This window comes from Podarcis erhardii, assembly GCF_964252035.2.
Source record: "Podarcis erhardii genome assembly, chromosome: 11".
NCBI lineage: Eukaryota > Metazoa > Chordata > Lepidosauria > Squamata > Lacertidae > Podarcis > Podarcis erhardii.
In genome coordinates, this window is record NC_138501.1 from 18,651,519 (window position 1) to 18,670,504 (window position 18,986).

General features: G+C 42.1%; 1 protein-coding gene across 11 annotated transcripts; it reads right to left on the reverse strand.

The window, feature by feature from the left end:
- Positions 1-1,841: 1,841 nt before the first annotated feature.
- On the reverse strand, positions 1,842-18,868 carry ARL14EPL (ARF like GTPase 14 effector protein like). Of its 11 annotated transcripts, none has more exons than XM_081880588.1 (5): positions 17,063-17,525; positions 12,542-12,662; positions 7,146-7,190; positions 4,890-5,032; positions 1,842-2,963 (listed from the first exon to the last, which is right to left on the reverse strand). In XM_081880588.1, the coding sequence occupies exons 1-5, from the start codon at positions 17,104-17,106 to the stop codon at positions 2,756-2,758; spliced, it is 561 nt and encodes a 186-aa protein (XP_081736714.1). In that variant the 5' UTR covers positions 17,107-17,525; the 3' UTR covers positions 1,842-2,755. The 11 variants fall into 11 exon arrangements, with proteins under 11 accessions (XP_081736714.1, XP_081736719.1, XP_081736720.1 ...); XM_081880593.1 differs by lacking the exon at positions 17,063-17,525 and adding an exon at positions 16,835-17,014; XM_081880594.1 differs by lacking the exon at positions 17,063-17,525 and adding an exon at positions 15,568-15,945.
- Positions 18,869-18,986: the final 118 nt, after the last annotated feature.

An 18,986-nucleotide genomic window follows, 5' to 3' on the forward strand; every position in this document is an offset into this window, starting at 1 on the left:
CAACCTCTGCTTAAAAACCTCCATGGAAGGAGAGCCTACAACCTCCCGAGGGAGACCATTCCACTGTCGAACAGCTCTTGCTGTCAGAAAGTTCTTCCTGATGTTTAGTCGGAATCTCCTTTCTTGTAACTTAAAGCCATTGGTTTGAGTCCTATCCTCCATAGCAGGAGAAAACAAGCTTGCTGCATCTTCCATGTGACAGCCCTTGAGATATTTGAAGATGGCTATCATATCTCTTCACAGTCTTCTCTTTCCTAGGCTAAACATATCCAACTCCCTGAACCGTTCCTCATAAGGCTTGGCTTCCAGACCCTTGATCGTCTTGCTTGCCCTCTTCTGCACACATTCCAGCTTGTCTAATATCCTTCTTAAATTGTGGTGCCCAGAATTGGACACCGTTTTCCAGGTGTGGCTTGACCAAGGCAGAATAGAGTGGCTGTATTACTTCACTTGATCTGGACACTACAGTATATTTCTGTGGAATTGTTAGATGCAGATTTTGCCGAGTAGTCTTATTGTACTGAACCTCTCAGAATTTTGTCTATATGCCAATAAAGGATGGAGATTGAGATTGGTTTTTGGTCATGCATGTCTGCAAAGGGGAAGCCCATATGCATAGTGTGCTATGCAGCAAACCCTACAATTTGTACCGGATACAAGTATAACAAAATTTAAAACTGCAAACCTACTACAAACACAGATGTGTGACTTGGGCACTTCCCAAAACATTGTTTTGTGTGACACTGAAGGGACTTATGGGTACATTACAGTAATTTAAGGTACCGTAGTAAGAAGTGAACTGTTGACTCAATGTTTCCCTTGATGGCTTAGTAAAGTTACAATCTCAATTATGGAGTTTTGCAAGCCTTCATTTATTGAAACTAGGTTTCTTTGACTATTTTTAAAAATTCAATTTTAGACACACTTTTAAGCAAAACATCAACTTGTGTTGGAGCTATACCAAACAGCACCAGCTGAAAACCTGACCAAGTTGGCATATCAGAAGTGATTTTCCGTGGCTGCCTGTCTCACATTAAAAGCCGATGAGGGAAAAATGAAAGTGAACAACCAAGCCTCCCAACAGAAAGTGTAATGGCTCTATTTTTCTCTGAAATAAGAAAAAGGGGTCAAGGCCACCTAGCCAATTTTGTGAAGGTCAATTGGAGTCAAAAGAAAACTACAGCCAAGCAAAGAGGTATTGCGGGGAGGGGGGGAACCAATCAACTCTCACAGGATTTCACATGGGAGTTAGCCCAAAGTTCTTTAAAGTTTTAATTTACATTAACAATTTAAGTGTGCAGCTATTGCATAAGTAAACTGCAAAGAGAAGCAAACACTGCAGAAACCTTGGTTAAACAGAATAACAATTTAACGTGTCAGCGTTTCTCTTCGCTGGGAAAGGTGGGGCTCCCTCAAAATTCTAATTAAGTTTTCATTGTGATTTTAGCCACTACTGTATATCATTTGATAACTTCTTCATATACACCACTATATTACCAGCATACATGCCCATTTCCTTTCCACTAACCTCTATGTCCCTGATTTTTTCCCCCAGTCAAGGAGCCTTGACTTGTTATCCATTTCAGTTTGTTATGACCACAGTATCTTAAGAGTAAGCAACTCATTTAAGGAAGGGGGGGGGGAACGGACTCAAAGTTGGAAATGACACTTTTAACAAAAATCACCTGCATGTTTCCTTTTATGAATACGAATGTCCATTTTTTATGTACATTACAGGCAGACTAGTGTAAAATGGTTGAGAACGTAACTTTTAAACTATGAATTCCTTAAATACATTTAGAACCCGGGTCTTCATACCAATAAAAACTGTATGCTTGACATTACTTATATCCAACTTTATTTTCTGCAACTTTGCTCAAGGACTTAAACATTTACTTTGATAGCCCCTCGTTCTGCACAGATGATAAACACAGAAGGAATCAATTTTCGAGTTGTGCAGCAGCCCGTTGGGGAACAAGAAGAGGCTTTCATTAATCTTGAATTCCTTGGTTCCCCCTTTCTTCCTTCTGTTTGCAAGAGTCACTTTGCAGTGTGATTTTCAGGAGGGCAGTCTTTTCACCTGAGCAATAACAGGGTACAATAATCTATATGAGGCATGCATAGATGCAGTCAAGAAATAATGAGCTTTTAAAGAGGGGAGGCCTGCTTTTTCTTTAATTTGCTTCTGCTGGCTTTGAATTGGTTTATTCCCAAGGCAGCTGGATCTGTCCAATGAAAATGTTCAATTCCCCCCCCCCCGCCTTAACAGATGAGAAAGATTAAATAAACTTCCTAGTAGCCAATTCCAACTCCTAACTTGTTTAAATTGAAGAAACTCAGAGGCTAGGCAACATATTATGAACCAACGCCTGGCTCAGAGCAAACGTGAACAAAAAGATATGAGAAAGTGCTTGAACTTTTTCATCTGCCCTTTTCCAACTCCACACACCTAGTGTTCAAAATGTGGCTATGCATGTATTTTGGCCCCCACAGGCAGAAAAAACTGCTTGGGGAGTGATTTGGAGCAGATACCTAAGTGATGGGTGGTGAAAGTGTTAAGCTCCGCTCTCTTCCACACTCAATATTATGGTCTGCATGTCACACTCTGACAGCTCTGCTACCCGTCTTTGCACGTCAGACATTTTGTTCCTCTAACTAACAGGAGGAATAACGCCCCTCTCTCTTCTTAAATAAATAAATAAATAAATAAGTCCCGCCTCTGTTTCACAACAACAGTGGTCAGGTAAATAGCCATTCAAAACGGAAATCTGATAACCGGCCCGGCCTCTATTTGAATCTGATCGTAAACCCATTTCCGGTTGCAGCGACACTCTGCCCCACACTTGGTGGAATTGCATTTAGGGCAGGGGTAGAAGCAGCCCAAGCAGTTCTTCTCCAAGCAGTCACACAAATCCGCTTTACTGGAAAGCAGCCGGCCGTGTTTGTCATATTTCTTTACGGGTCTGTAAAAGAGAAAACATGGAATCGCCATTGGTTTTCAGAGTACAAAGCAAATAAAAGTGGGAAAGCCATGGGTGGGTGGGTGGGTGGGTGGGTGGGGGGCCTCCGTACTTCCTCCTGATACTCCTGCAATATACAGTGTACCTCGGTTGTCGAAAGAAATCCATTCTGGAAGACCATTCAACTTCCCAAACGTTCAACAACCGAGGCGCAATGAGCAGTCTCCAAAGTCCACCAAAGTCAATGGAGAAAATTGAGAAAAGTTTCAAAACGGAAGCAATTACTTCCTGGTTTTTGGCATTCAAAAACCAAAACGTTCAGCTTCCAAGATGCTTGAAAACCAAGGTACTACTGTACTGAGAAAACCGTTTTGATTCTCAGACCTTAACTTGGGGCCATATTACCCAAGTCCAACTTGGAAGGATGAGTTGGGGGTTGTTTTGGGAAGATGTTTGCTAAGGACTGCTGTGCCCTGGTAGACTTTCCACAGGTAACCTAGATGCTCATGCTAAGTTATGCAGTTAAGCACTGTAGCCATATAAGAACAGCTGTCATTTGTGCAGTTAGCAAGGGACCCTAAATATCAGAAATCTGATCAGTTGCACAACTTACCTAACAAATTGGCACACGTATCAACAAACTAGGCTTCAGCGGAGTATTCTGCAGGGGACAGCCAGGAACATTAGCCACAAAGACTGGCCAGCATGATTAATTACAATCCAAACTAACTAGAGATAGGGAATTGCATTCCTGTACTGTCTTGCAAACAGCATATTTAAAATAAATTAGAGGTGTCCTGGATTCTGATCTTGATGAGCACTATCAATAAGCCTATCCTGCTTCCTTATCAGCAGAATTCACAACCACCATCAATTCTAGTTTTCTTGGGATTCAAACTATTTTTTGTCCTCCTCATGCAATTTATTAGTGTCTCTAAGAGTCAGTTCAAAGCCGCTATTTGCTTCCGATTCAGATGCAAAAACAAAATAGAGAAGGGTACCATCAGCATATTGATGGCCCATTTCTCCAAATCCTGGACATTTTCCATGGAGTTTGTTATACTGTACTAAATAAATCATGTGAAGAAGAAGGGGAATGAGAAAGTTTTGCTGCACTCAAGTACAGTGGTACCTTGGTAGTCGAATGGCTTGGTTCCCGAATAAATTGGCTCCCAGATGCTACAAACCCGGAAGTCAGAGTTTCTGTTTGCGAACGTTTTTCAGAAGCCGAATGTCCAACATGGCTTCCACAGCTTCCAACTGAGTGAGGCTCCTGCAGCACAATCAGAAGCTGCACCTTGGTTTTCGAACCATTTCGGGAGTAGAACCGACTCCTGGAATAAATTAAATTCGAGAACCAAGGTACCACTGTAGTCTCCATAAAGATGTAAGCTGTCCGTTACTATTTTACCATTATAACTGGAAAAATTCTAAACCAGTTGAGTGCAGTGACCCTAAGGATGGCATGATAACTTATGGCAGTTTCTTTTATGCACTTTTCTCTTGTTTTTTTAAAGAGAATGCAGCCTCGGCAGATAGAAAAATCAGCTCTGCCCTGAGATGAGCAGGTAATATTTATGATCAACTGTGGTTCTACTCCAGATGAACACCTACCTACTGGGGCTACTAAAAAGGATACAGTCTATGTTGGAGCATGGAGAACAAGAGAAGATGGATGTTACCATTGGGCCCCACTTCTGATTTTTCCCTTGTCAGCCTAATGAATGTTAATCAACTACCAATTCTGTGCCTTTTTATCAGAAAGCAAATTCCAGAGAAACTGGTGGGGCTTAAAAGACAGTTTGCATCGTACTGCTGTCTTAAATTATGAACATCAGGACCCAGCCTTATGATCTTATGGTAATTATTATGATGGTCTGTAATTACTCCCAATTTAAAATATAGAATAAGATGCCGTATGTTACTTACTTCTTTGTATTGTTAAAACAATCCTGGTTTATCATTGACAGGCAGGCTTTCTTCTGTTGCTCTCGGGTTTCAGGGTTGAAGTCTGCTAGGAGCGGTCCCGGATTTTGAAATGCCAGGCATTTCAGCTGACGCTCTATTTGTTGCTAAGAGAAAACGAGCGGTTCTGAGTTACAGTGATAAAATACTCTAAATCAGGCAGTAGCACAGGGTGGACCCATTTCAAGCCAGACCCAAACTTAAAGCATTCTGGGGGTTGTTACATGATTTTGAACAGGGAAGGCATTCACATTCTTAGCTTCCCCATTTGAAGTTTGACACCCACACCTACATATACCTGGCCACTTCATTATCACTCACACTTATTTATTTATTATCTATATTCTTAGTTGTCTCAGAATACAGATCCTCCAGATGATGCACAATAAGTTAAATAAAACCACATTTGAAATGTAACAATGATGATACAAGCTCACACTAAATGCCAGACCAACACAAAGCAATAAGGCAATGCCTATCCCAAAAACTCATTGTGCACATCAGGAAAGCCACAACAGAGCAGCCACCCCCAAAAAGGCCCTCTCTCTCCCTTGTAGCCAGTGCCTGCACTTCAGGATGAGGGGACAACAGAAGAGATGCTCCAGCCATTCCCACAACCTGTCTGCTGTGCTGAATCCACTTTATTGCTTCATGAATCGCAGTGGTGGATTGCTGGGTGCATGAAGGAAGGGAGGGAAGGATGGTCAACCATCACAATGCAGACGAGATCAGGATGGCAAAAGGCAGCCAACTGATTTCTGTTGCAATGCAGGAGAAAGGATTGGTTCAATCATCCATCACGCTCTTTTCCTCTCTTGCTCACCATTTCTGCATGTTCAAGGCGGAGGATTATTTTTACCATGATGGCATCAGCTGTAGGGCACATGCAATTTTATAAATTATGAATTATAAATTCCCCTCATCTTGTCATAATTTAGCAGAGAGAGCAGATGGCAAACACAGGGGTGGGGAGATAGCCAATGCACAAAGGAGAAACTAGGTGCAATGCCAGCCAACCTGTCCTGGCCAGACAGGCAGCTGCACTAACTGCTACTGGAAATGGTGAACAAAATCATGATAAACCAACACTTATGGGTGTCAACAGTAAGTCATCATCAGAAACAAATCACGGTTTACAGTGAATGAACAAGCAATGTGCAGAAGCACTCGTACCCACTCTGCCTTGCCTACCCATAGGAGAAACAAATATTACGTGCAAACCACTAACTGGTAAGCCAAGAACAAACCTTTGAATCCATTTGTGGTTTACTGAGAGAGAAACAAACCTCAAATGCTCTTCACATATAACACTAAGGCAAGCCTTGTGGTTTGTTTGTCCCAGAGATGCTGATTGAGTAGAACACACCAGCAGACTCCTCATAGTTTTTTTTTTCTTCCTGATTATAGCTCACCATTACTTGTGAACCAGATCAAGGTTAAATGACAACAAAGAAAACACAGGGCAGCACCACTGAGCCTCTTGGGCTTGCCAATCAGAAGGTCGGCGGTTCAAATACCCGCAATGGGGTGAGCTTCCGTTGCTCAGTCCCAGCTCCTGACAACCTAGCAGTTTGAAAGCACGTCAAAAGGTGCAAGTAGATAAATAGGTACCACTCCAGTGGGAAGGTAAACAGTGTTTCGGTGCACTGCTCTGGTTTTGGTGTTCTGTTGCACCAGAAGCAGCTTAGTCATGCTGGCCACATGACTCGGAAGCTGTCTGCGGACAAACACTGGCTCCCTTGGCCTGTAAAGCGAGATGAGCGCCGCAACCCCAGAGTCGTATGCAGCTGGACTTAACTGTCAGGGGTCCTTTACCTTTACCTTTATTAGCACTAGTAAGGAAGCTGCTAGGCAGGCATGATAGTTGAGTTGCTCACTTAGGCTAATTTTGTGATGTCTCAGAGACCCTCAGTTTGCCTAGGTGCCAAGACAACCACTCAAAATGTACTGGTGTCATGACCAAGGGCCCTGACACTTTATCTACAGGGGGAAAGGCCATGGATTCAGAGGATATCTCTGACTGGGAGGGAAATGCATCCTCTGAACCCACTTGTGACATGCATCTTCAGCCTGAAAAGGTCATATTACTTTCTTCAAACACCAAGGGCTTCAGCTCAGAAGCTACAGTAATAATAATAATATATTATTTATACCCACCCCCCGGAAATGCTTGAACTCTGCTACTCTCTGCTAGGTAGTTGCCTCCCTCCAAACTCTTACCGTCTTCTTTTTCCACTCATCCCCTTCTCCTGGCAACTCAAGAATCTGAAGGCAAGGAAAAGGCACAGAAAGAATCACTGATGCAAAAACAATAAAATAGGCAGAGGTGCTACAGCAAAGTACTGAAAAAAATGAATAAACCAAAAGCCAACACATTAATAGCTAGGGAAAGTATTTCAGGGTGACCGTTTTATTTTCAGAAGCAAGAAAGGGTTGAATTTTGATACATAATAAAATACAAGTAAGCTAGTAAATTTGTGCACAAATTCAAACGGGAGCTAAGAATGAGGTCGTGCTTTTATTTATTTATTTTTAAATATCTAAGTCAGTAGCTGACTACTGTATTAATTTAGTTGTTCGAAAAGGTGAGGGGGAAGGAAGGACAAGTCAAATGATTGAATTGCAGAAAAAACAAGCATCTGTTCTAATAAAAGGCTTGCACAATGAAAGTGAAATGATAAGGAGCAACACTGAAGGAGAAAATGCCAAACACATGCAGTCTCCTGAATTAGATAGACTTATGCTTGATCAACTGTGCAATGATGTGCCTATGTGGCTAAAAATATATCACCTGCCTGCGTTTGACTAAATCGCTCTCGGGCTGTTACCTTTTCCTAATATCAGCTTAGGGCTGAACGCCTTAAATCCTTCCATGTGGAAACTGTTGTGACATGACGAGTTGTTCGTCGTGGCTCACCATAAAGTCCCAGCAAGTTCCACCAGGGAACTGCTAACCTCCCTCTTCCAACATCTGTGGTTACATGGCCAAACCTGCCTAATCTGTGAGATGAATCACCATGGGCCAGCAGCTCTCCATGTAACAAGAGCTGCCACATGGAAGGATTTAAAGCAGCCTTCACATGCTAAGCTGTACTGGATACATCCCTCCCCTCTCTATCACACACAAACTTTTCAGAGCTGATTGAGGATGCAAAAGCTGATTGAGGATGCAGATGCTAAAGCGTTAACCTATGTTGTATATTTGTAACGTGTGACTGTTTTCTTTGTGTCTGGAACTTTATGTCAGGATCTGGGCCAGATCCTTATCTCCCCCATCATGCACAAGTGCATTTGATAGGTGGGTGGGACCCCTCACCTGTCTGTCACGTGACATCACAATGCCATCAGGCACCTGTGCGGGTGGTCACCAGATGATATCACTGGCACATGAAGTTTTGATACAGGTACAAGGATGTAGAAATGTTAAGGATAGTGGGAGAGGATATATTGATGAAACATTATCCTTCCTTCACTCACGCCTGTGAGTCATGTAACAGAGCAGATTCCCCTCAATACAGCAGGAAGCTAGTTTGCAGATTCATTTGAATCTCTTTAGTTTAAGCAATCCAATCTGGCTTGCCCAGATGCATTATTCCTGGTGTCCCCTTTTCCCCCCTCTTAAAAGAATAAAGACACAAGAGCCTTTCCTTAAAAGTAGCAATAAGTTTACTCACATTCAGCTCACAGTATGATCCCTGAAGGCAGGCTTTAGCTTATAATTACATAGCAAATTGCGAGTTAATCCCACATGGGGATTGAGCCCGTGTGCTGCTGGCTGAGAGCCAGCAGACAGCAAAATACAGTAAGAGAACAGCATCAGGAGAACAGAATAGAGAGCAGCATGGCATCAAGGGAAAGATGGCTGCGTGACTTGGCTCTTTTGTGGAGTCAGCCAGGGTCATGCCCATCTTTTTGGTCACATGCAGGGGGAGGACGCTACAGACTAGGGGAACAGGAAGTTATACTGGCTGGAGTGACACCTCCCTGCCTGTATCCACTCTAGGGAAACAAGGAATGCTCCAATGGATTACATCCCACAAAGGATAGTTTTTTTTAGGCAACCACATATAACTTCATGAGTAGGGCAGGTGAGTGTGGCAAAACACACTTGTAGGTCAAACTGGGATGCCTCACAGCTGGAGGTTCCCCACTGCTGTTTTAGATTGCTACTGCTATCCATGTGGTTTGCATTGCCACACCCTCATCGCTGACAACATTGATACACACATATGGATAGGTTCTTTTGACAAGCATTCCCTTTGTTGCCAAAAAAAAAAAGTCAGATGGGCCATTGCACCATGTAGCTGAGTATTTATTTCTGCTTCTCAGGGAAGCAGAATGGAAAACAACCACTGGTAGAAAACTGCTACAATATATAAGAAAGCAGATAAAGTAAAAGCAGCTAATACACCAATTCAGAGAAGAATAAACTAGCTATAACTCTATGTGCGTTGTGTGCAAAGGATAGCAGTCTGCACAGTGACAGTACCTATGCACAATACAACCTATTATATGACCCCAACAAAACCATTTGCTGCATCACACATCCCTGACTAATCCACTTTTTGTCTAAGCAACAGCATATGTAAAACTGGATTCTATGCACATGTCAACATAAACACATGATGACGCTAGCCCACCCTAGAGCGGCTATATATTTTCACCCTAAGACAGAGAATGTTTTAGTTGCTGAATCAGTCCCTCCATAAATTTCTTGGTTTGGGTACTTGTGGAACTACAAAGTGACCCAGTTAAAACAACACTGTGGCAGAGTGGTTAGAGTTGTGGACTAGGGTGTGGAAAGCAGTGAAGTTCACTGTATGACCTTGGGTCAGTGGCAGTATCTCAGCCTAAGCTACTTCACAGGGCTGTTGGGAAGATAATGTGGGGGGAACTGGGAGAACTACACATGCCATCTTGATTATCTTGGAATGGAGGTGGTATATAAATGTAATAGGCAAATAAACTCATGGTGTGAAGTATATTGTTTTGAAACTGATGATCTTGTGGTTGTGACATACTCCAAGGTCATTTACAGAGTTCTTACCCTTCCCTGTATCCTGCCATATCCTGGGGGTCACAAGACAAACTTAACTGTGTACCTAAAGGCCCCACCTTAGTAAACAGAATTAAGTCTACAATAGATTAGCCAAATGGATTATTAACTGCTACCATATAGAGCCATAGAACTTTACTATAGTTTGGTTAAAAGGCTGAAGATCAGGACAGGGGGTGAGATACTGGAATCCCACTGTATCAAACCACACCAGCTGCGCTTAAATCTCCGAATTTGATTTATAAACCAATTATACACAACATGGTATTGAAGCCAACTTACAAAAAAAAAAGAAAAGTTTGTTCTGAGTTCTGAACTTGCTTCTAACTACTGACATAGGCAGTGAATGTTTCTTATGTGCTTCAGAAATAGTGGAGTCTAAAATTACCAGTCTTTTGTGCTGCTCTCATGGCAGATGAATAGCATTGTGCCTCACCAGGTAACTCCAACTGAAGGTCCCAAGCATTTATAAATATTTGCCTGTAAAATGAACTGAGGCCTAAACTGCATCCGGACGTTGGCTGGGATGAAACGAAGGTCATCTCTGATGGTCCATTCAGGAAAGGAGGCAGGAAGGAACACTGGGGCCTTGGGGTGTAGCAAAAGGTCAAACAAACATTTCAGTTTTCTATCATTTGACCCCAACTCTTTGTGACAGCTACAATAGTTCAACTTCTGGTTCATACACAACAGCAAGCCAAAATTAGGGGGAAGTGAATCTTAAACATTCTGGCAAAGTCCTTCTGGTAGCACAGGAAGAGGAGGAGGGGGAGAGGCATGAACCCAAAGCTTTGCTTGGAGTTCTTCCAGCTCATGTACATAACACTAAAACTGTGAACCTGTCCCATGTGGAAGGAAGTGTTAGAATTCCTGCTCCATGATTGCAGTCATGGGATTTCTGCCTTTCACAGGACGGTATATGCTTTGGCTCCACAGAGTGGGAAGTGACGGAGACAGGATGTTTGTGTTCCGTGAAGTGGGACTATTGTCCTTTGTTTTTTCCCCTCTTTGCTGTCTGATGCTAGAGAGAGAGGGAGCCATGTTGCAGTGCTCCATGTGTGTTTATATGTAAATAAAGTAGATTAGCCAAAATGCTGAGTTGCTGAGGTCTGTCACACGAAATGCGCAAACTCTGTGGATCCCTAAGTGTGCCGGTGTTGGTTGACATTGTTCGCTGTGATGTTCGAGCAGAAGAAAGCTTTTGAAGCTCCCGAACGATCGACCAGGAGCGAGGGAACATGCCAGTCAGGCATGTGTCTCTGCCAGGGTCCTACTCAAGTGTAGGCTGAGCTCCTGACAGGAAGAGGGGTGGTCAGTAGTGATCAGTGGAGTACTGCTTACCTAACCTGACACCCGTATAGCTGTGGCTTTCTGGGAGGGGTGAGGCAGCAGCAAGGATGCCTAAACATGTGAACCTGGTCATTGTAGCAACAAGGATGTACTGGCAGGCAAGCTGCATTGGCTCCAACACCATGCCAAATTCTACTGGAAACAGGAGAAGATATTGGTGGTATCCCAATTTCAAAGCAGCCTTCTCAGAGAGGTTCAACTGGCACCAGTGCTTTTTTCTGGGGGGACACAGGGGTACACATACCCCTAAACATTTTGTGAATGTTTGTACTTTTGTCCATTTACTGTATTTATTTTCCCTGATTTGAACAATAAAATGGTCATTTTCTTGAGTCAAAATGAGAATACCCCTAAACATTTTTTTAGAAAAAAAGGACTACTTGGCACCATCTTTATGAAATTTCCAGCACCAGGTGAAGAGTTATCTATTCTTTAATTAACACTTTATAGTCTCAATCTCTGAGTCTTAAGCTGAGTTTTGAATTGTGCTTTAGGGGTTTTTAAAAATTAATTTGTTATAGTTTTTTCTGTTTATACTGTTTTTAAATATTGTTTTTGCTTTGTGAGCCATCCAGAGAATTCCTGCTATGGGAAAACATTATTATTATTATTAATTAATCATATTAATCAAACTTATTAGTTGCCCCTTTTACAAAATGCAACTCAAATAAATGCAATAAATAATCAACAGCCTAGTACTTACTGTCTGAACCTGTGACACATTGTCTCTGAGCTATATATCCCCCCTCCCATTAAGATGATGAAGAAAAGTACACATCACTTTATTGACAGCATAGTCTATCCTCCATTTCCTTTTTCCCATAAGGACCCTTGTCAGTAGAAAGATGGTTGAAAATATGGGCATCTTGCAGCACTTAGGAATATTGGAGCTGCTAAATAGCTAGGTTGAGGGGTCCAAACCCAAGAGAGATCTAGGCATGTTATACATTTGTATCAATACTAAGGTTCCAGACAGATTTCTACCGGGAGGAACCCCCTGGTTGGAAAATGTAAACTTTTATTTTATTGTTATTTACTAAATTTGTATACCACCATTCATCCTCAGGGCAGTTAACACACACACACACACAAAATACAATATAAAAACCACAGTGTGGATCAACTTAAAATTTCATTTTCTATAGTGTAATTTAGAAGACACCTTTTGAAAGATAGAAATAAATAATATGTGTGCACTCAGATATCCTACCTGTTGTTTTTGCTCTTTAGTGCAAGTGCTAATTGCTCCTACCAGCCCCGCAGCTGCAGATTGTTCTCCTGCTGGACCATTTCCTTCTGAGGAACCATCCATTGTCAAAGGTACGCAAAACCTAAAATGGCAGGTGTACAATGTATACAGGTGAAGCATGTGCCAGATTTTAGGCAGCTAAAGGTTTTCAAAGATGGCAGCAACGAGACATTTTATAGGGCACATTAACCTACATACAGAACCCTTTCTCTCCCATAGTAACTGAACCCAGATTTTTTATTATTCATTCTTTCTTACATTACTCCCCTGGCCGCCCCAAAAATCCCATGGATATACTTCATCTCCACATGTTAATTCCTGCAAGAGTACTTCTAAAGCTTCAGAAGGCACAACGAAAATGTTAAAAAACAACAACGGCAGATTAGGACAATTTGAGGGCTGCTAAATCTAATAACATTATCAGCAAGAATGCCAAACAGCCTTGTGGCACATTAAAAAAAACACCTAACAAATCTGTTACGACAGGAAACTACATCAGATGTGTATGCCGTAATAATACATTTGTAGGTGTTTAATGTGTCACAAAGCTCTGCTGGCTGTGGGCAAACAAACTAACAGAATTATCAGAAAGCCAGTGACAAGTACACATTAGAGATATATTAAAAGGTATTGAAGCAATACATTGGTACCTCGGGTTAAGAACTTAATTCGTTCTGGAGGTCCGTTCTTAACCTGAATCTGTTCTTAACCTGAAGTACCACTTTGGCTAATGGGGCCTCCTGCTGCTGCCGCGCCGCTGTTCTCATCCTGAAGCAAAGTTCATAACACGAGGTAATATTTCTGGGTTAGCAGAGTCTGTAACCTGAAGCGTCTGTAACCTGAAGCGTCTGTAACCCAAGGTAGCACTGTATACTATAAAGGTCTACAAACGTTCGCTTGGCTTTCTAGCCAAGCCACCAACAATCCTCAGTACTAATTCCAGCCTCACCCACCACCTCTCTGACCCGTGCAGAAGACGACTTCCAAAAGACACCAGGTTTTTGGGGTACTGCAAAAGACACCAGGTTTTGGGGATAAGCTTTTGGTTTCTACTCCTGATGTGTAAGTCTGAACCCGTCTTCCCTAATCCGAAGCCCTCCAACTATATTGGACTACAGCTCCCATCAGCCCCACCCAACATAGAGGACTCAGGAAGGAGGCGGAGCCTGGCCTGAATTGCACCAGAAATCTAGCTGAGATTTTAAAAAAAATATATGAGGAGATATGGCGGCTGCTTTTATTCTTAGCCAAATTAGCTGCAGGCGTGAGAGGCTCTCACGCCTGCAGCTAATTTGGCTTAGAATAAAATAAAATATATATTTGGCTAAGAATATATTATAAAATATATATTTGGAGATTGCACACACAGGGTTTCTTTCAGGTCAAGTTTTGTAACAATCAGGAATGGAGGTCATGGAAATAAGCTGAATAAATCAGGAGCTGGAATCGGGCCAATGTGCTTTCCTGTCCCTGTTCCTCTGCACCAAAACAGAAATCTTCCAGGATTTGTTAATGGCTGCTTCTCCTTGTGTGTATAAGCCCTTCTTCTCATCCCCCCCACCCCACTTCAGGGAACAATGTATCTGGCTTCTCCCTCCTCTTTATAGTTAGAAAGCTCAGTTAATTACAGGGACTTCTTCCATACATTCTAACTATATATTTCCATTTATTTTTGTATATAATTTTATTAAGTTTTCTGTTTTACAATTTAAAATACGCATTTTATATCCTTAAGATACCAGTTACTTCATTTCTTCTCTTTCCATGGTTCCTTTTGCATATCATAAACCCCTTCATATTTTACAAAAAAAACTATTCCATTGTTGCATCCATCCAAATTTGTTTACACTGTTGAATTTATCTTAACGCTTCCAGCAGTTTCAGCCGTACACAATTATTTCCCATATATTCAATAAACCTTATTCAATCTTCTTTAAATGTATGTTCTTCCTGTTCTCTTATTCTGTGTGTTAAGTCTGCGAGTTGTGCACGTTCTGTCAACTAGAGTTGTTGCCATTCTTCTTTAGTTGGGACCTCGCTTGTTTTGCATTTTGGGGTAATTACAGGGACTTTTTAATGACGCAACAGCTTTAGACAGCTTTCCTTAAAGGTGACGATATTTCCAAAATATAAGATAAAAAGCAAATAAACTAAAACCAACATACAGCAACAGTGTTTTGTGTTGTGTAGGCTCCTATGGTGTAAGTAATGGGCCCCAACTGCTAACCTGCTCCCTAAAATATCACTGGTCTGCTCATTTCTATATCAATTACTTTGATAAAACACATATTCTGTTCTGTGCAAATGGCTTTAGATACCTATTAGGTTCATAAATTACCATATAGCATATATTCAACACAAAAAGCAGCGATAATTTGTTGTTGACAAAGGACAGCTGGACATATAAAGGGCCCCATTACCTTCAGTAGCTTAGGGCCTCATCAAACCTAAATGCGGCTCTGAGCAGGGCGTGTCATTTTAAGGGGTGAAACTTATTTCCCCCCCAAATTTCTTCAGTGAAGGATCTTTAAAATATTGTTTTTGGGTGTGAAGAATTCAAACCTGCTGTTATTTTTGTGACTGGACAACATTTAGCTTAGTAAATCTAAGATTACCACAGAAACATAGAATTGCAGAATTGGAAAGGACCATGAAGTCCAACCCCACAATGCAGGAATCAGTATGGGGCTGGAACACACAGCCCTGAGATTAAGAGTCTTCTAAGAACTGCTTTCAGAAAAGCAAAGAATTTTAATTTTACCTTCTGAAAACCTCAGGTAATATAGAATACGTAACTGCAAATACTTGGCCATGCTTTTTAACAACTTCTATGCAATTTCTCACACATTTTACTTACCAAGCAAAACTAAATTATATTAATTTAACCCAAATATGTTTTGAATTCCCAAGTCGCGTTAGAACTTTTTAGCACCCTTCGCTTTTGAAAGCTGGAAAGTCAACACACACAACTCTCACATTTCATTTACCTGCAAAAGTTTTATTTTTATCTGAAACTCATGTGCTTCCCTGTTGCATAATGCCCAAAAGGGAAACACCAAACTCCTTATGCAGTGATGAGGCCAAAAACACTGGCACCTAAGACAAAAAATCCAAATGGCGCTCTCAACTGTGGTAAAATATATATAAAAAACTAAGTAACTGACAATTTGCTGTTCTTAAATGGTACTCCAAATTCTGATATTTGAAGTTGACCACCACGCTCTTTCTCACTGTAGGGCCAGTTCCAGAAGCAGTGGCATCACTGTGTTACTCTTTATCTTAAATATGAGTTCTGCTGTCTTTACATCTGATATGTAGGCCACACATATAACACAGGTCCGCTGTGCCATCTCCTTTCATTGCAATGTTATTTCCATCAGCAGTCACCGAAAATGGTCACTGAAAAGTATTTCACAAAGTTTAAAAACTGAAATTGGAGGCTGTCTAACTGGTCACGCTGAAAGGCCCTGTGTCGATTTGAAGTAAGAAACAGGACTTTAAAAAAAAATAATGATTTTTTTCCCCCTTAAAAACAAACAAACAAAAAAACCTGTACAGCAACATGTAATATGTAGTTAAACTAATATGCCATTAGGTGTCACTATTGTTCTATGAAGGCGCAAGGCCAGTATCATGCCACCCGAGCAATGAAAAATATGTTTCTTTTTGACACAGACTATGAAGCATTCGTTTGAATTGCCATCCCACTTACAAATGAAATACCTTGCAAGGTTTTCACACAGCTTTTAAGTTAGCATAAAAATTATTGCCAATAATTATTTTGACACATAGGTAAAGGTAAAGGTACCCCTGCCCGTACGGGCCAGTCTTGACAAACTCTAGGGTTGTGCGCCCATCTCACTTAAGAGGCCGAGGGCCAGTGCTGTCCGGAGACACTTCCGGGTCACGTGGCCAGTGTGACAAAGCTGCATCTGGCAAGCCAGTGCAGCACACGGAAACGCCGTTTACCTTCCCTATTTATCTACTTGCACCCGGGGGTGCTTTCGAACTGCTAGGTTGGCAGGCGCTGAGACCGAGCAACGGGAGCGCACCCCGCCGCAGGGATTCGAACCGCCGACCTTTCGATCGGCAAGCCCTAGGCGCTGAGGCTTTTACCCACAGCGCCACCTGCGTCCCATTTTTGACACATAACACGCCATAAATCCCAATGCAAGTTTCAGAAAGAGCCACTATTTCTCTCATCCCAAATACCCGCTTTAACACACAAATCCTTGCCTCCAGGGCCAGCCTTACTACTGGGGCAAGGCAATCGCCTCAGGCGGCACAGAGGGTGCAGTAGCAGCAGCAGCAGCCCCCTATGGCATTCCTCATGAGCCCCCTGAATAATTACTCTCTCTTGGAAGACCAGAGCTCTGTATGCCACAAAACCTGGCATACATCTCCTAAAGTAGCCTGCACACTCCTGTTTGCTCCATAACTGATAGCCGGGCCCCATAACCCTGAAGCAAGCACATCACGTACCCAGCTGTCCCCAGCCTGCCAGGTTGCTGAGCCTGCATAATCATGTCCCCACAGTGATAACTGCAAGGCTGGTCACACCTGCTCTGCCCCTGAGCTCAAGATAAGGATGGGATAGGAAATAACTGCCCTGTAGCCAATTGAAAGAATCCCTGACTTAAGCATGCTTTGTCTACGCAAGTTCTTAGTCAATAGTAACACGAGAAAGGAAGACACTGGGCATGCACTTGCTAGGATAGTATAAATGCTTTGGGTTTTGTGCATTCGGGGCCTGGTCTTTTGGAGAGATCCTGCCACACCTCTATGCTGCAGCACTGAATAAGCTCTTTTGACCTTCTGCCCGTTGTCTTTTATTGTGACAAATAGGCAGCAAGGGAGGTCTTGCCTCCATAACATAGCCATCCCATGCCTTCCAACTGCTGGTATGAGAGGCAGTGCACACTTCATGTTTGCAGCAATCCCTATCTATCCTGTATCCATCTTGTCGTTCCTTAGGAAATACAAGTAATTTGCAACTTAAGTGCATTTAACTTGTACACACTCAGCTTTACACACCTGGCATAAAAATAAATAGAAAGGGGTTGTTGTTGTTTTTTAGAAAATGATTACAGCAATCCCACCCACCATTGGACCCAAAATTTTTTTACTATACGCAATGGTGGCTTTGCACACAATCGCTGGAACCTAACCCCCACATAATATAAGAGTCGCCTGCACTGCATTTTGATGCATTTTCCTGCAAACCGGCTTCAATCCATATTGTGAAAAACGATGGACCTAGCCGTAATGTGTACACAGCTTCAGGTAAAATGGAGGGTGCTGTACCATTGCCAGTGTTGAAATAAGAATCAACTAAACAGTCAGCTTCTGTACATGTAATATGGTTGGAGAAATGTCATCTTCATTGTCGCATAAAATGCCCTGGGCCAGCTTTCCTTATTTCTCAGAAGTCTACCCAGCCTATCCTCTGCTATGCACAGTTTACATATTTTAACAGAAAAAGGACACTACTCATTTGGATAATCAAACTTATGAGGATTTCAGTATTGTCTTAATGCTTCTCTTGGATAGCCATGTGTCCTACTTCGTTGAATATATGTCTCTCTTTAAAGGAGTCCATTATCTGAAAAGCTTCCTATGTCATGGAGTGATCAGTGCTGGATTTACGTATAAGCTAAACAAGCTATAGCTTAGGGCCCCTCTCTTGGGGGCCCCCAAAAATGTCACTATTAATATACTTCTTCTTAATTGTATTTCAGTTCAACAATTTCTCTGATAAAATACATATTTTGTTATGTGAAAATGGTTTTAGATACCCATTAGGTCCATAAATTGCCATATAGCATATATTCAGCACAAAAAAGGGACAACTTGTTGTTGACAAAGGACAGCAGGACATATAAAGGGCCCCATTACCGTCAGTAGCTTAGGGCCTCATCAAACCTAAATCCGGACCTGGGAGTGATTCTGTAAATAATTAGTCCCCAAAGTGGGAGCAGGTGATGGGGCTGCCTTATAAATCTTGGAGTCAACCTGCGGGGGAGGGGAGAGTACACGCTGTAGATAAGACTGCTGTTTGATGTCTGTAACTGGTGCCAGAGAAGACTGCACTAAAGCCTTGTAACCCAATCCCCTACCTTTGAGTTATTGGAAGCTTGGAGGGAGGACTTGGGAAGGTGACCCCCTCCTTGACAACCTGGTCCAAGTACAGATGAAACCATAAGGATGGAAAACAGGGCTCTTTTGTCGACATAGACAGTGAACTCTGCAGGCACACAAGGTGACTTGATCACAGGACTTCCTCATTAAGGTAAGATGTATTTCTGTCAAATTATCTAAAGGCAGCTATAAGGGAGGTGGGTGGCGCTGTGGTCTAAATCAGAGCCTAGGGCTTGCTGATCAGAAGGGCGGTGGTTCGAATCCCCGC

What these genes read in the sequence shown, in the direction of transcription:
- ARL14EPL (XM_081880584.1), bottom strand. Translation starts at nt 18,812, where the DNA reads ATGTCGACAAAAGAGCCCTGTTTTCCATCCTTATGGTTTCATCTGTAC. An exon ending in AAGCTTCCAATAACTCAAAG is followed by an intron (nt 12,663 to 18,696) that starts GTAGGGGATTGG and finishes CTGCCATTTTAG; the next exon opens with GTTTTGCGTACCTTTGACAA. An exon ending in CTAAAGAGCAAAAACAACAG is followed by an intron (nt 5,033 to 12,541) that starts GTAGGATATCTG and finishes GTTTTCTCTTAG; the next exon opens with CAACAAATAGAGCGTCAGCT.